The following is a 16,123-nucleotide window of genomic DNA, read 5'->3' as shown; positions in this document are numbered from 1 at the left end:
AATCCCATCTTATTCTGCTTTCTCTGGGGTCACAACCCAACAATTATTTTGTTCTATTTTATCTTGACTCTTTTGCATAAGCATTAGACTACATACAAGTCTCTCAAAAAACAAAACAAAATAGAAACAAAATAGTCCCTCATTGTTCTAATAATTCCCCTCCAATTATCTCCCTCTCTACTCTGCTTCACAAATAACTTTGTTAACAGTTACCTATATTATCATAACTTCCTTATCTCCCATTTACTTCTCAAGCCACGTCCTGGCTTTTATTTTCACCTCTTTAAATTTAACCTGTTTCCAAGGTTACCAATTCTGTTAAACAACTTAATCTTTATCAATACTTATTTTATTGACCTCTCTATAGCATGACTGCTGACCACTCTCCCCTTTAAAATTTTCCTTTCCCTATAACACTACTACTTCTTAATTCTTTTCTATTGTTGTGATCACACTCATAGTGTTCTTTAGAGTTCTGCCCTTCTCGGTTCTACATGCTCTCCTTAGACAAGGTAACAATATCTCCTGATTTCCTTTGGCCTGTCCTGGATTAGCCTGATGTCCTAGTATAATTATTATAACAGTCCCTTTTATTTTCAAAAGGGTTCTTGTTAAGATGATAAATCACGGGGTTACCCTAGCCTTAAGTCATCTTATCCTTCTAAAATACTGATTACTATCTTCATGGAGCTCACTGTCCAATTTACATCTCAAGTACAGCTTCTCTCCTCTAGACTAGATACATAAACTCAATGCACACTGGGTATCTCCACCTAAATGTTTCTCATGCATCTCAAAGTCAACATGTCCAACACTAAGAGTTATGTTAGGTCATCATACTCAATACTAAAATATGTTTCTTCTTAAATCTGTTCTTCCTATATATCACATTAAAACAAATAGCAACACTATGTCCTCTGTTCTCCAGTCCAAGAAACTTAGCATCATCTTTGAATAGGCTTATACATTTTTACTTCCCACATTCAACGGGTTCTTCAAACTGCCATTCTGACACTAATCTTAACAATTCAAGCCCTTGTCATTTGTTTGTCATCTGGTCACTGTAAAAGCCTTTTACCTTGTCTTAGTATTTACGATCTAAGCCTTTCCTATCCAATCTATGCACTAGCCAGAATCTTTTTTCTCAAACACAATAACCTTTCTATATTTAATAACCTTTAATGACTCCCCTAATCTTTAGGATGAAATTCAAACTTCTTATCATGGCATCAAAGTTCTTTGGGATCTAGCTCCTTACCATATTAGCTACTTGTAGATTCCAAAAGTGGCCCATGTTCTCTTTTGCTTTCAGCCCTTTGTACATGCCATTCTTTTAGCCTATGTTTTTATTTCCAGTTTTCACCTGCTTATAACCTAATCATCATTCAGGATTCATCAAAGGCATCATAGCCACTATGGGTAGATTAGTCTTTCTACTCTTTCTGTGTTCTCCTATAGCACCCTGTAAAAGCACTTTTTCACACTGTATGACCAGCTTCTTGAGAATAAGGACTAGAAACACCATTATATTCCCAGTACCTTGCACAGTAGGAGAAACGAACGCATATTACATTTTCAATAATTACTAATAAACTTCTATGACCTAAACCAACTTCAATGATGAGAAAACTCATCAAATAGGCTAACTCGGCTGATTTCATTTTCCTTCCCTGCTGGTTAAAGCATAGTATTAATGAGGCTATCATTTTGTACTTGAGTTGTTACTGCCTCTAAGTGAGGGGGAAAAATCCCACAAAAACAACCCAATTTCTCTGTGCTGACCATGGCTCTAAACTCCACAAATTTATATTCTTGGTTACCAAGTGAGAAAAGTAGTAAATCAATAAAATTCACATTGCTGGAAAAATAATTTAAAGCCCAATTTACAGAACATTCATTACCTACCTTATGGGCTAATGTGTAACTTAATGCAATCTGCCACTATATAATACAGTTACCTTACATTATTGGCATGGTAAAGTATTTTCTTTAACAAATGTGTTGTAGAGAAATACAGCATCTACATTTATTTTTGTTGCAGTAAATTTTTATTCATTGTGCTTACATACTCTTGTTTGCTCCATTATATTCATTGGCATATATTTGCAAAGTTACAAACTAGAGAGGTAAAAGGATAGTTTAGCACTGCTGTAGTTTTTCTCCATTGAAAGGAATGTTGGCAATTCTATACTTATACACAAGTGAATAATTGAGTATCTAAAGGATATAGTTTTAGAAATGTGAACACATATTCCCTTGGCCAAAAGTAAAAGCAGGTCTTTATTGGCCTTGCTCACATAAGGGCTAGTTATTCAGCAACTACCTGATGAAATAAATGCTAATAAGGGCATTGTGTTCAATGAGTTCATGAAGGAAACATAAAGAAAAAGCACAAGAAATGGCTGCAATTTGCATAACTTTGTACATGACTAGTCTCTAACAGACTTTATAATTACTTTGAATGAAAGGACTTTATAAACACTGCGTATGCCCTGCCCTTGTTGACAGTAGACCTAAACACTTCCCTGAATGAATGGCATGATTCTAATTTTGTTCTGAGCATAACTATCATACAGATTTCAAGACTATTATGCTCTAACAAACTGAGCTATTTGGCTAAGATTTATAGAAAACAATCTTCTAAAGCAGGAACCGTATCAGCCTTGTTTTATGAACAGAACTTTATACTCAGTACGTGCCCAATAAATATTTTAGTAAATAAAATTTTTGAATATTTCTTCTGCATCAATATCTACAAGCCACAAAGGTTGGAAACGAAAAGATTTATGAGGTCTCCTATCTTCAAAGAACTTATGGTTTAGGAAGAAAAGATTAAATCAAAGATCAAATAAAATTTGATAAGTGTTAAAATTTAGGGGAGCAGAAAGTAGAAGCAGCAGCTACTTTTGCTGGGATGGGTCAAGTGTCATAAAAGGATTAACTAATTAAAAAAGAAGGGAGAAAATATACTGTTTTGCCCACACAATGTGAAATTATCCAATTAATTATCCAGTAGGCCATGGAAACAGGCAGACAATCAACATTAAGGCCTACCACAGGGCTTTTGCACAGAATAAGCAATATGTGATACTTCAAAATATTAAAAATTAGAGAACATTCCTGAACCAAGTATTTTTACTTTAACTAAATTTAGTCTAAGTTCTTAAAATGCCTAAACATTACAGGTATTTAAATATACTACTATTTTATCACATCATGAATTAAAATGTATAGTATTAACTTGTAACAACCACTAGGAAAAAAAATTATAATTAACATTAAATAAAGTTAGAGTTAGTAAATATAAAAAATAATACTGCTATTAATCTTTGTAAGCTAATATTCAATCCAACATTGTAAAAGCAAATAATCTCTCATTTTTCTTTGATGAGAGAAAAGCCTTTTGAGAATTTTGTTTTTATATAACATATTATATACTTCCTTTAACCTTTCAAGATTCTGAAAAGTTATACTAATTTCTGAAGTATTTAGCCTATAAAATCTCTTACAAAAATAAGTACTATCATCAAATTATGACTGAGGATTTAATAATAATTTTTATAATAAGGATTCAACACTAATTTTTTATAAAAATAACCAATGCGAGGAAAACAATCATTACTTACCTGCATAGGTTTGGTAAGCGGATCCATTCTAACTAAATAAACTTCCAAGGTACGTTCTTTTTTCATGGGCAATGGAAGTGTCAAGTAACAAAAAGGATCAAATGTTACTGAAATCTTAGCACACTCGGGACAAACTAAAGTTGACTTGAAAAGGCCATGAAATATATCTACTATGATAGAATCATTTCGTTTTAAATGGTTTTCCCAGGCTTCTTCTGCAACCACCTACAAGGATAACAGGCACAAATTATAAAGAGGTTTTACAAACTTACAGCAGTGGTGACAATAATATCATGAAATTTACCTTATCTGGTCTTCCGTCAGCATCTTTTAGTTGTATATATGGTTTTTTCCTAATTCTATTCAAATCTTCATGTAGTCCATCTAATAGGAAAGCTAATAGTTCTTGACAGTCTTGCTGCTGATATCCAGAGAACTGAGGTGCAAAACGTCCTACCTGTGTCTGTAAGAAAAGCAAAAACTATAAAAGCAATACTAGGAACAGCATCGATTTTTTAAAAAATGTACAGTTGAGCTTCACTATTCATGTATTCCACATATGTGAATTTGTCTACTTGTCATTTGTGGCTATGTTCAGAGTGGTGAAAAAATTTGAGTCATCTGATGTACATATTCTCAGCCTGAGTTGAATAAGGTGATGCTCTGCCTTCTTGTTTCAGGTCTCATCCTAACTACAAAAAAGTATCCTTCTGTGGTTTATTTAGTGCTATGTTTTTCACATTTTGTGCTGTTTGATGGTGATTTCAGTATTTAAAATGGCCCTCAAGCACAGTGCTGAAGTAAGAAGGCCGTGATGTGCCTTATGGGGAAAAAATATATGTTGTTAGATAAGCTTCATTAAGGCATGAGTTATATTGCTATTGACCTTGAGTTCAAAGTTAAAGACTCAACAATATATATTAAACAGGTGTTTTAAACAGAAACACACATAAAATAAAGTTATGCACTGAGTGACTGATGAAAATGTTGTGACCAGAAGCTTGGAGGAATCAAACCCTATGTTTTCTCTAGGAGCAATGGTTCGTTATTTGTTACTTTTGTGTTTGTGGCAACTTCGTGGAACATAACTACTGTGAATAATGAGAACTGACTGTATATATAGACAACAGGAAACACATGAGTTATATTTTATTTTGCATTCCCAGTAAGTACTCAGTGAAGTTTATCTGAGACAAAATAGACCAACACATAATCTCTGTTTGGTCTTAGATTTCATTGTCATTAATTGTTGTTTCACTACTTGTCAAAGGATTTTCCAGATATTCTTAATTCTTAGCTCTAGGTCTTCCTATTGCCTCCTCCTGAAAATGTTTGGTAGGCAGACAGTAAGAGACAGGTTCTTTGCTATATTACCGCATATAAATAATTACTTATCTAAAAGCATTTAAAAAATAACTACCCTACAAAATATAAAAGAAGTGTTGATTTGAGGAAAGAACAGGAGCAAATATGGTAAAAAATTTTGTACAAAAAATTGGGAAACACTGAAGACTTAAAATTCAGTGTTTTAACATTTGTTCTGGGTCACTAGAAAAAAACTACAAAGTTCCTAGCTTCTGTGTGTAAAAAGAGGGTGAATCTCATAGAGATAACAGAAACATTTGTGTTCACATGCAACTTTCCTAGTCCTTATAGTACTAAGTATTTTACTGATGAGACTAAAAAGAAATGTAATAATATAAAAAAAAGTCAGATATCAACAGATATCAACACATAATTTTAAGAGAGAAAAATCTAACAAAATGAAACTAATTGGAATGATGGGTAAGGGTTCAGAGATTGTCCAGACTAGTTTGTCCAAAGTTTAGAATGTTAAAAAAGATAAACAAAGGGGTATTTTGATTTGCTGTTTTAAAAACATTTTCTGTTATATAGCTAATAAAATGTTCCCTAGTAGATGTCATATACGAATGCCATTTAAGTTACTTGTATAAATAATGGCTTAACTCTGCTTATTCTCTATAAAAGTTTAAAAATTTTCAGAAGTCTTATCTATGTAATTAGAAAATTTTTTAACAATATAAAGCTAAATTTCAGCTCTTATTTGAATGATAAACTAAATTATTTGAGATCTTATTGATTGTAAGTAACCAGTTCACAAATAATATGAATACACTGAAAAGCCTAAGAATTATATTGAAAATACATTTAATTAATACTTAGTGCTTGTTTTGCAGACTAGTTTCATTTTAATAATTTTTCAAACTTATAGTGATTTTCAAAATAAATTGAGTTCTTAGAGTTCAATGACATGCCCAAATTTAGTCCTTTATATTCATATAAACTATTAATGTCAATTTTCCAGAGATATACTGCATTCTAAAACAACCATGTAAATGCTCACTGCTGTGTCTTTATAGTCATTCTTGTACCATACCAGGGTTTCTCGATCTTTTTTTTCATTATTCTCTCCCTCCTAGTCCCAGATCCTTTTTATACCTTTTTAAAAATTAATTAACTGTCCCATACTCCACCTTGAAATTTTACACCACGGAGATAGTATATATCTATTCATGTATTGTGTTCCTTTGGAGGGGTCACAAACCATTGTAATAGCTACTGTTTTTTTTTTTTTTTTGAAACAGAGTCTCACTCTGTTGCCCAGGCTAGAGTGAGTGCCATGGCGTCAGCCTAGCTCACAGCAACCTCAAACTCCTGAGCTCAAGCGATCCTCCTGTCTCAGCCTCCCGAGTAGCTGGGACTACAGGCATGCGCCACCATGCCCGGCTAATTTTTTCTATATATATTTTTAGCTGTCCATATAATTTCTTTCTATTTTTTTTAGTAGAGGTGGGGTCTCACTCTTGCTCAGGCTGGTCTCGAACTCCTGAGCTCAAACGATCCGCCCACCTCGGCCTCCCAGAGTGCTAGGATTACAGGCATGAGCCACCGCGCCCGGCCTATAGCTACTATTTTTTATAATCCCTCCCAAGAACCAACTTTTGCCCCTTGGGGATAATACAGCCCTTGTTAAGAGTGCATTTACCACACTAACCTTAAAGGCTCTTGGGGTGACGTAGCTAAACTTTCCAGACCACATTTGCTTGATCAGTTCAGCATAAGATTTAGCTATTTCACCTCTCATTCCTAAGGGATTGTCAAAATTCAGTTCTTCTTGATACTTATCATTGAGGAAATATTCAGTAAGTGGAGGTGTATTGCTCAAACACTGCAAAGAATAAAATATATTTTCAAATATAAGTGACCATATATGCATTTTCCTTAAAAAAATGTTAAAATAAAGAGAGAAACAAATTTATTTGCCATAACATATAGAGAAAAATTTAAATGATGGTCTCTTGCACTAATAACGGGTCAAATAAACACTCAAATGATGCACTCAACTATTCATTTCCCAAATTTCAAATCAATTACTTATAATAAATAAAATTTCTAATATTTGTTGCTGTAAAATCTGTATTAATTTTAACCACAGCAAACTACCTGTTAACTGGGAGAGAAGCTCAGAGTTTTCTTTCCTTCTTTTACTTGATTGGTAGAAATTATGGATTGTCTACTCATCCCAGGCACCTGCAAATTAGCCTGAGTAGGTAAAAACTGAGATAGAGTGCAAGCAAGAAATTAACTTAATAGAAGTATTTACTGCTTCCATTGTCAATTCTTTATTGTGAAAGAGCAGGCTTTAAATTTTTCATTTGGTCAACCATTTTTAGAAGGGACAGTACAGATTAGCTGAGCCTGAGAAAACAAACTTTAGTTATGTGAACTCTGGGTAAGTGTGTTCTCACTTCTTCCAGCTCTTCTTTAATATCATAATAATCCCATTTTCCTTTATGGCAAAATAAAAACTATGAATAATTCTCCAAGTCTTTCCCATTTTCAATAAAAGAATTTAGTATTTAAAATAAAATAATGGGAGAAGTACAGTTTTTCCACAATATTTTATCTCAAGATAGAATAATTTTAAGTTAATAATATCATGTAATTTGACTTCAATATGAACCCAATATTACTTTATCAATTAGATGGCTAGACTATGCAATGGCTAAAACAGACATACGGTCATATAAGTAATGTTTTTTCTTGCGTGAAGATATTTGTCTTGAAGTCAAGTAGCAAAGGGCTGTAAGAGAAGCTAGTTGCTAGCATGTAAAATAGTGGAAACTCATTTTTATGAGAGCCTGGATTTATATTAATGGAAATAAAAAATTTTCAAAGCTTGCTTCTACTCATTTGTATTAAGTTAGATAGGTTTGGTAGCCATGAAAGGTTCAGCCTACTGGATTTATACAGATAACTCAGATGCTATAAACCATAATTACATATCATGTATTATTTTAGCTAACTACAAAACAAGCATATTCAACTCTTACTTAATTTTTTGAAATAGATTATGGAGCTCAATTTTGTGGTTTCAATTATAAATCAACTTATTTTTACTCAATAATATCTATTTAGGAACTTTCCATATAATAAAAAAATATTGTCTAAATTGTCTCCCTCAAAGGCAAAAGGGAGAACTGCTTATGATAACACAGAATTTGTTATTACATAATTCTTAGGAAATGGAAATGATATAATCAGTTAAAAATGTTTGGGGTGGGCTATAGATGCCTATAGAGTAAAATACATATCATTTTTAGCAGTAAAAAACACTTATTTATGTGACCAAGAGAATGACAGAGACAGGCCACAGTGTAGGAGGCAAATAAGGGAAAGGATACTTCCCTACCTTTTCTAACTCCTTTTATATCTCAACATCTCTCACAATCTTATACTCCTTTTGAGTTTCATTTTCTCTTCTTCTTTTGTATTACATGTTCTTTTAATTATAAGCCCAGCTTTGGAGAGAGGCCAGGCCATCTAGAATACATCATGGCTATACAGAGTATATAAATGCCATCATTTAGTATCATCTGATTTAGTGCAAATAGGATCAACATTAACTAGTCAATTAGGCAACAGGAGGTCAAATAGCAATTTCCAACAATTATCAATTAGTTTTCAAATCCTTATATTTGATCAGCTCAGGATTATGCTAAGAATATAATATTCCATTACTGTTTGTTAACACAGTTATGTAAAGGACATAACTTATGGCTTTATCAAATATCCCAAAGAACCAAGTTGTGCAAACATAAATAATTCTTGAACTTTGTTATTACTTAATTATTCACAAGCATCTTTACCTTGGAAAAAGCTTACAAGTAAAATTGAAAAATTTTTAGCTTTCCAATAGCATCCAGTGTGATCTTCCTAAAATGTACACCTAATCACGTCACTTCCTTGCTATAAATCTTTTAATGGCTCTCCCTGCTTAGAGATTAGAATCCCAAAGCCTTAGAAGGGTCTGTCTTTTGCTCTCCTGTGTAGCCTCATCCTTTACCAATATGTTTTTTCCCATCCTGTTCCAGCCTTATTTGATTACTTGTCATTCCTTGACCTCCATGCCGTCCCTCATTCTGTAAGTTTACATTATTCCATCTACTTGAAAAGGTACCTTTTTTTGCTTTACTAACTTCTTTCATCCTGTCTGGGAAGCCTCCTTATATTCCCTTATAGTGCTTTCTCCTGTATGTTTCCAAAATGCTTACTGCTCACTTTTATTATTTTATACTCAAACTTTAATTCTTTGTTTGTCTTGCCAAATGTACTGAGACCTCCACGAGAGCACGTACCATGATATCCTTTATATTTACTTCTCTAGCACTGAGTACCATATGTCACCTGGCACTGAGCATGTGTACAATAAATGTATGATTAATAAACACGTTTTTGCCTATATTTACTAATGTATTTATCCTCTTGGGTTTTTACTTCTTTCCTTCAATGTTTGGCATGTGCTCCATAAATTTTTGTTGAATGAAATATTACTACATTAGGGAAAAATATATTTGATTGCAACGAACAGTATAAAAAGTATCTTTCAAGTACATCTACCTAAATACTAAACCAAAAGAAGGACAGTGCCCTTTAAGAAATTTTGTGCTCTTTTGATTGATTTTTCATTCAGTCTACTATCTGCTTTGTAGTGATCCACTGCTTTGATTTTTTAAAACTCCTTGAAACAGAGAACAGCACTTATTTTCACAGTGACACATGTTGGTTTGAAAAAGATTATAGTTCAATATTAACAAACTAAATAACAACGAAACACAAATAGTTTTAATAGTAAGTAATTGCCTGTATTATCTGTGAAGGTATCATAACCGATATTTAAATTTAAGGAAGTTAGTCCTAAATGGGCCATAACAAGCATTCTATTTGTTGAACATGGTTTAAGAAACTCACAAGCTACACTTTTCTAATAACTTCTACAAACACAAATAAATACAGAAATTCAACAGCTAGTATAATTGTTCTACTAATACACAAATCACAGTAGTTAAAAGACTAAGGTGATGTCAGACATTTCTCCTTCATCTTGAAAATACCACACATACTTTTCTCCCTCATCTTGAAAATACCATTATATTAGGAGACAATATGTTCTTATAACAGTATAAAGACCAGTTCAAAATATTAAAAGTTCTCTTATAATTTTTGGTAGAAGCTTTAAGACATAATTGTAATAAAGGTCAAACAACTAAAATTTTTTAATGCCCCAGGTGATGTTATATTAGTATTCAATGCCATCATTCTGGCAGAAGACAGAAGCCAATTTCTTTTTTTTTTTTTTTTAATTTTTATTTTATTTTATTTTTTTGAGACAGAGTCTCACTCTGTTGCCCAGGCTAGAGTGAGTGCTGTGGCGTCAGCCTAGCTCACAGCAACCTCAAACTCCTGGGCTCAAGGGATCCTCCTGTCTCAGCCTCCCGAGTAGCTGGGACTACAGGCATGTGCCACCATGCCCGGCTAATTTTTTCTATATATATTTTTAGCTGTCCATATAATTTCTTTCTATTTTTAGTAGAGATGGGGTCTCGCTCTTGCTCAGGCTGGTCTCGAACTCCTGAGCTCAAATGATCCGCCCACCTCGGCCTCCCAGAGTGCTAGGATTACAGGCGTGAGCCACCGCGCCTGGCCGCCAATTTCTTAAAGTTGGTCATAATGCAGGTTGATTCAGGATGACTTTATACAATTCATTATTTAACCTTTTCACAATAGGCTATCTTAAAAACATGAACATCTTGGCAATTATAAGAAAATTGGATACTTGGACTGGCTGCCATTGAATACAATGTTTTAAAGAATAAAGATAATTTTAATTATTTTAATAGCTATCATAACCATAGTTCTGAAGTATCTATCTCAAAGATTTTTCTATTATAAAATATCTTTTTCCTATCAGATGAGACTGTCCCAAAGCAATTCCTTTCTTAAATACATATATATTTTAAAAGATTTACAATGTAGCAGTAGAAAATTTCCCTTTTAACCTGTAAGATGTCTTACTGAGTGATATAACATGGACTAAAAATCATATAATATGTGTTGTGCCTATGTGGAAACATCTCTTACTCTCAATGCTTCCTGGACTAAAACAGAACAAACCTTATCTTTTCTTAACACATGGTTGTTCTTAGCAAAAACTGAGAATATAGATGAATGTATCATAAAAAACAGAAGGGATTATATAAACAATAAGTATGTTATTTTTGTGGCTACTTATAAGTTTTGTGACATGTCTACCAATCTCATGCCATTTGGAGCTATGTCTCTGTTAATTTACTGCAGTTCAACTGCTGGACAGTGACAGAAGTCAAAACCTTAGTGTTTCAGGAGAACTAGATCTTATGATTTATCACCAATAAAATGAGGTCCAAATACGATGCAATGTGACACAGATCATAAACCACATTTTTTTAAACATCATAATTGTATCTAGAGTTGGTACTAAAATTGGGTAGAATTTTGTCAAATATCATGTTAAAAATAAAGCAATAATCAGACTAAAGTAAAAGATTCTACATTAAAACTTCCAATTTTTAATGTAAAAAAAGTAAAAAAATTGCATTAATGAACAGGTAAATGTACTAGTTAACTAGGTTAAATATTTTCATATTTAAATTTTTTATGATCCCTATGCAAGTTTAATAGTGTATAAAATTGACAAGGGCACTTGAAGATTTAAGGATTAAAAAACTAAACTTCACATTTAGTATATGGCAGACTTTTGGCATTCACTAATTTAATCTTAATGATATAATGACGGGTTGGAAAGTTCAAGACATAAGCTATTATGAAAAGTTGTTGATCCATGAGGAATAATAAGAATGGCTGGTGTATGTGTGAGCCAATCATTTAGTGAGCAGAAGTGACTGCTAAGTAAGTATCTGTTCCTCTAAGTAGTTTGTGGTTCTCTACTTGTGCTTGCATATGCATTTTATATGGGAAACTGTAAGTAATAAGAATATTCTTCAATTTGAATTAGGAACCTTAAGACATACTCCTTGGTTTAAATATTAAGACTGAACCTTTGCATGCATTCCTTCACTTCTTAGAATATTCTTCCCCTATAAGAAACTCCTAGTTATTCATTAACGTACACTCTAGCATTTCTTCTAAATGTTACATCTTCTTCAGTACCTCAAGGAAAAACTAATATTCCTTCCTCTGTGTTAACTCCATATCTTGAATTCACTTATACTACACTTGAGAACAGACTCCATGTCTTATTCACCTTTGTTCCTCAGGATCTAGCACTATGCCTGGCATATAGCTCAATAAAGACCACTGAATGAATGAAAACTTGTACAGTAGAAAGACTAGAAGCAGTCCTTACAGAGACTTAGAGCAGTGGGAAAGCACTTGACTAAAAAGGAGATCTGAATTGCACTCCATTATAACTCCAACCCATCTAAAAGTTCTACAAGTTCAAAAATAAAAGTCCAAATAACACCTAAAGAGGTTTTCTTAATGAAGGAATATAACCACTGTGAATGCCCCAACAACTATCAAGATAAATCACATATCTAAGTAAAAGATATGTGAAGGAAATTTATTTGGAAATATATTTTTATGAATACTGTTTCCCCTAAATCTTCAACTTGGAACTAGATATAAAAATTCTAAAGAGAATTCTTCTAAATAATCAAATGTCTCATCCAATGGACATTCTGCAATATGGGTCAATGTATAAAGTATGAATTCTCTATGAAAAACTCTCTAGTCATAAACATCCTCCCTGAACCTAACATCTTAAAACTTAAATATTATGTGAAATATGATTTTCTTTCATAATTTAATTACTTAGAAAGATGCAATGCATTGCGCATAACTTTTCTTTATAAACACATGCACAAATCTTACTGCGCTTACATTACTTTTAGAAAGTTTTTCCACTAAGTAGGTTCTGATCAATAAGACTGATGTTTCTAGAGTTCTCTGACAAAATATAAGTGAAGCATGTAAGAGTCTCAATTTTGTATTTTGCTATAAAGTTCTACATAGGTTTTTTTAAATTGATGAAGTCAAATAAAGTTCTATGATATAACCAAATCTCAAGTCTGTAATCAACATATTTTTAGGAAATGAATAATTAATAGCCATCCCAATAACTTGTAATGAATCTGGAATTTCCCCAGTACCTGGAAAATAGCCAAAGTAATCCCCTTCAAAAAGAGAAAGTTGTCTTTTGTAATGCTGAATATGAACCACTCCCTTTCTGTTCAGGTGCTCCAGAAGCCCAATTCTCAAGTGATCATGTATGCTCACTATTTTAGTAAACCGGTAACTAGAACAGGAAAGAAAACAAACTTAATTTTTGATTACCTAAAGCTTTTGAATTGTGTAACTCATTTTGTAACTGATCAAAATGTAATGCCACTCACAACCCTTTAAAAAAATAGCTACACCTACTAACTGACCAATACTAAAAATAAAAACCCAACCTAGACTAAGGGATTCATTCTTATTTTCTTATGATTTAAAAAATAATGCCTGAAGTAATCCACGGTTAAAGTCATCATAGAATACCCTCAGGTTTTTTTCCTGGATTTTAAGATTACATTTTCAGATTTGCCATGTCATTTATTTTCTAATTCATCATGATAAGAATAAAAGCATTTTGAAAAGGTACAGTATTGTAAAATTCTAAAGCATTCTATTAATACTGGGATATTGGCTCTAGTTCTGTAATGACATAGTAGATGATACAGGAAAGTCTGCTGTAAACTTTTACAATAAACAACTATAAATACAGGCCTGTCCCTTTATCAAACAGATTTAAAAAATGAGATATTTTAAGCCACTTAATGTTTTTATTTTTGTTACATTTTTTTCTAGAAAAGCAAATCTTATTAAAGTTGATCAGTTCTGAAGATCTTCACATATTCTGTGGGAGCAAATGCAACTACAGACTTGTTTTGCTCTACATTTTCATTCTTCAAGCTTTTTTAAAAAAACAAATTGGCTGGGTATGGTGGCTCGTGCCAGCAATCCTAGCCCTTAGGGAGGCTAAGGCAGGAGGATGGCTTGAAGCCAGGAGTTTGAGACACCTGAGCAACATAGCAAGACCCCATCTGTATAAAAAATTAAAAAATTAGCCTAGCATGGTAGCATGTGCCTGTAGTCCCAGCTACTTGGGAGGCTGAGGCTAGAGAATTACTTGAGCTCATAAGTTTGAAGTTGCGGTGAACTATGATGGCACAACACTGCACTCTAATTTGGGCAAGAGAGTGAGACTCTGTCTCCCAAAAGAAAAAAAAAAAAAAGGAAGAAATATAGGTAAGTAAACTATAAATGGACATAATTTTCCTCTTATTTATTTATTTTTTAAAACTTTTATTTTAACTATGGTTCCCCCCGTCCCAACTAATTAGTGAAGAGAGAACTAGAATACTCCACTTAAAATACTGGAATTTTACATAAAGTAAATGTAGTTTTAAAGGCAAGGTTTTTGAATTGGACAAAGATGTTCTAACACTTTAATATATTTCATTAATCTGGTCCTTAAGCTTAAGGCATGAATAAACTTCAATTTCACTTAAAGTCCCTGCTATTGCCCCTTTGGCCTTTCCTTCAAATTCTACGGTATTTCTACTTTACACACTACTTCAACTCAGTGAAGAATTATCATCACAGTTCTGGAACATATGAGAACTAATGGAAAATATTTTGTTGGCTAGCAAAGAAATGGCAACACTTTTTTTCCTCATCTATAGAATTAAGGAAGTTCTGAGAACTCTAAGTTTGTCAAAAAGACTACCCTGTTACTTGTAGTGAGTGAATTCCATAACTAGAAATCTCAATGTTAAAAAATCCATGATTATGTAAAGACCAATGATTTTCATATTGTAAGCTAAAAGAAATTGTATAGAAGATTCACTTGTGATATAGGTAACTGTAAAAGTCTCTGTGACAATGATTATTACACCACCACCAAGGCTATAGGCTTCAGGTAAGGTGTTTTTAAATAAGGTTTAAAAACTACTAGACTATGACAGCAATTGTCTGATTTTATTTTTTATTTTTAGTAACAGGCTACTCATGAGTGATTTTATGTTTAGGTATTCACTTTATGGGAAGCATGCTAAAACCAAATGGTTCTGATAACATTAAGAAATGTTAGTGTAAGTTATATTTATTTTAAAGAACTAAAGTTTATGAATTCAATTTTAATTGAGTTATTTTATCTCCTACTCCATTAATAATTTAAAACTAGCTTACACTGAAATAAAAGTAAATACTAACTTTTTAGGCAAGCAAGATAGTCAAAATATTTATGAAAAAACAATGTTTTTTAATAATTTCTTTTGTGTTCAGTTCCTTGCATATAATATTCAGTAAAAAAAAAACAATTTTGAATATATGAGTATTAAGAATTGTGTGATTTGTTGATCTTTTAGTTCTCCTGAAAAGGTATACAGAAAAGGACAGAAGAAATTTTTGTAAAAAATTTAACTAATTTATTACATTAAGAGAAACAACTGAGCTATATACTTCTATCTTTTCATTACACTAGGCACACAACTGGCAACAAATATTAAGCTGAACTGAAACAGAAACTTAAACACCATGTGACAGTATGAACTATAAAGGTTTCTGATTATTTACAAAATCAAAAAACTTTAAAATTTATCTAAATATTTAATCATTCAACAAATATTTATTAAGAGACATTTATTATTTCAAGAGTCTCTGTAAGTAGACTCTAGATAATGTTCTAAAATGATTTTTGCATATCATTCGTTGTGAACTCATTCAAAGAACTATTTCCATAGTAGCACTGGTATGATCTGTCAAGCTGTGACTAACATGGCAGCCTAATCCAAGTGCTATGAAATCGTTTACATTTGCAGGACATAAGCTATAATATTTCTTGGACCTTACATACATTGCTAGCTCTTTGACTCTTCAGTTGCAAGAAATAAGTATAATATTATGTGCTATAATGCTTTTAAAAATTATTGTGCTCTTTTGGAGTTTAAATGGCTCTGGAAATATCATTAATCTAGTACAGGTCAACTTCCAAACGTTCTTGGTAAATAATTTTTCTAATGCAGTGTTTCTCAAACCACCTGTGTGGAACAAATGATTTTTTAAAAAATTTCCAAATGGCCACAGACTGGTAC

General features: G+C 32.5%; 1 protein-coding gene across 2 annotated transcripts in view; it reads right to left on the bottom strand.

The window, feature by feature from the left end:
- Positions 1-16,123, bottom strand: part of USP15 (ubiquitin specific peptidase 15) — a 129,593-nt gene that overhangs the window by 17,812 nt on the left and 95,658 nt on the right. For both annotated transcript variants that reach the window (XM_069491645.1, XM_069491646.1), the window contains 3 exons: positions 6,643-6,816; positions 3,931-4,089; positions 3,627-3,851 (listed from right to left, as the gene is read on the bottom strand). In XM_069491645.1, the coding sequence (XP_069347746.1) occupies positions 3,627-3,851; positions 3,931-4,089; positions 6,643-6,816 (558 nt within the window). The remainder of the gene's footprint in view (positions 1-3,626; positions 3,852-3,930; positions 4,090-6,642; positions 6,817-16,123) is intronic.

Source organism: Eulemur rufifrons, chromosome 16 (genome assembly GCF_041146395.1).
Source record: "Eulemur rufifrons isolate Redbay chromosome 16, OSU_ERuf_1, whole genome shotgun sequence".
NCBI classification, from domain to species: Eukaryota; Metazoa; Chordata; class Mammalia; order Primates; family Lemuridae; genus Eulemur; species Eulemur rufifrons.
This window is presented reverse-complemented; position numbering and strand designations above follow the sequence as displayed.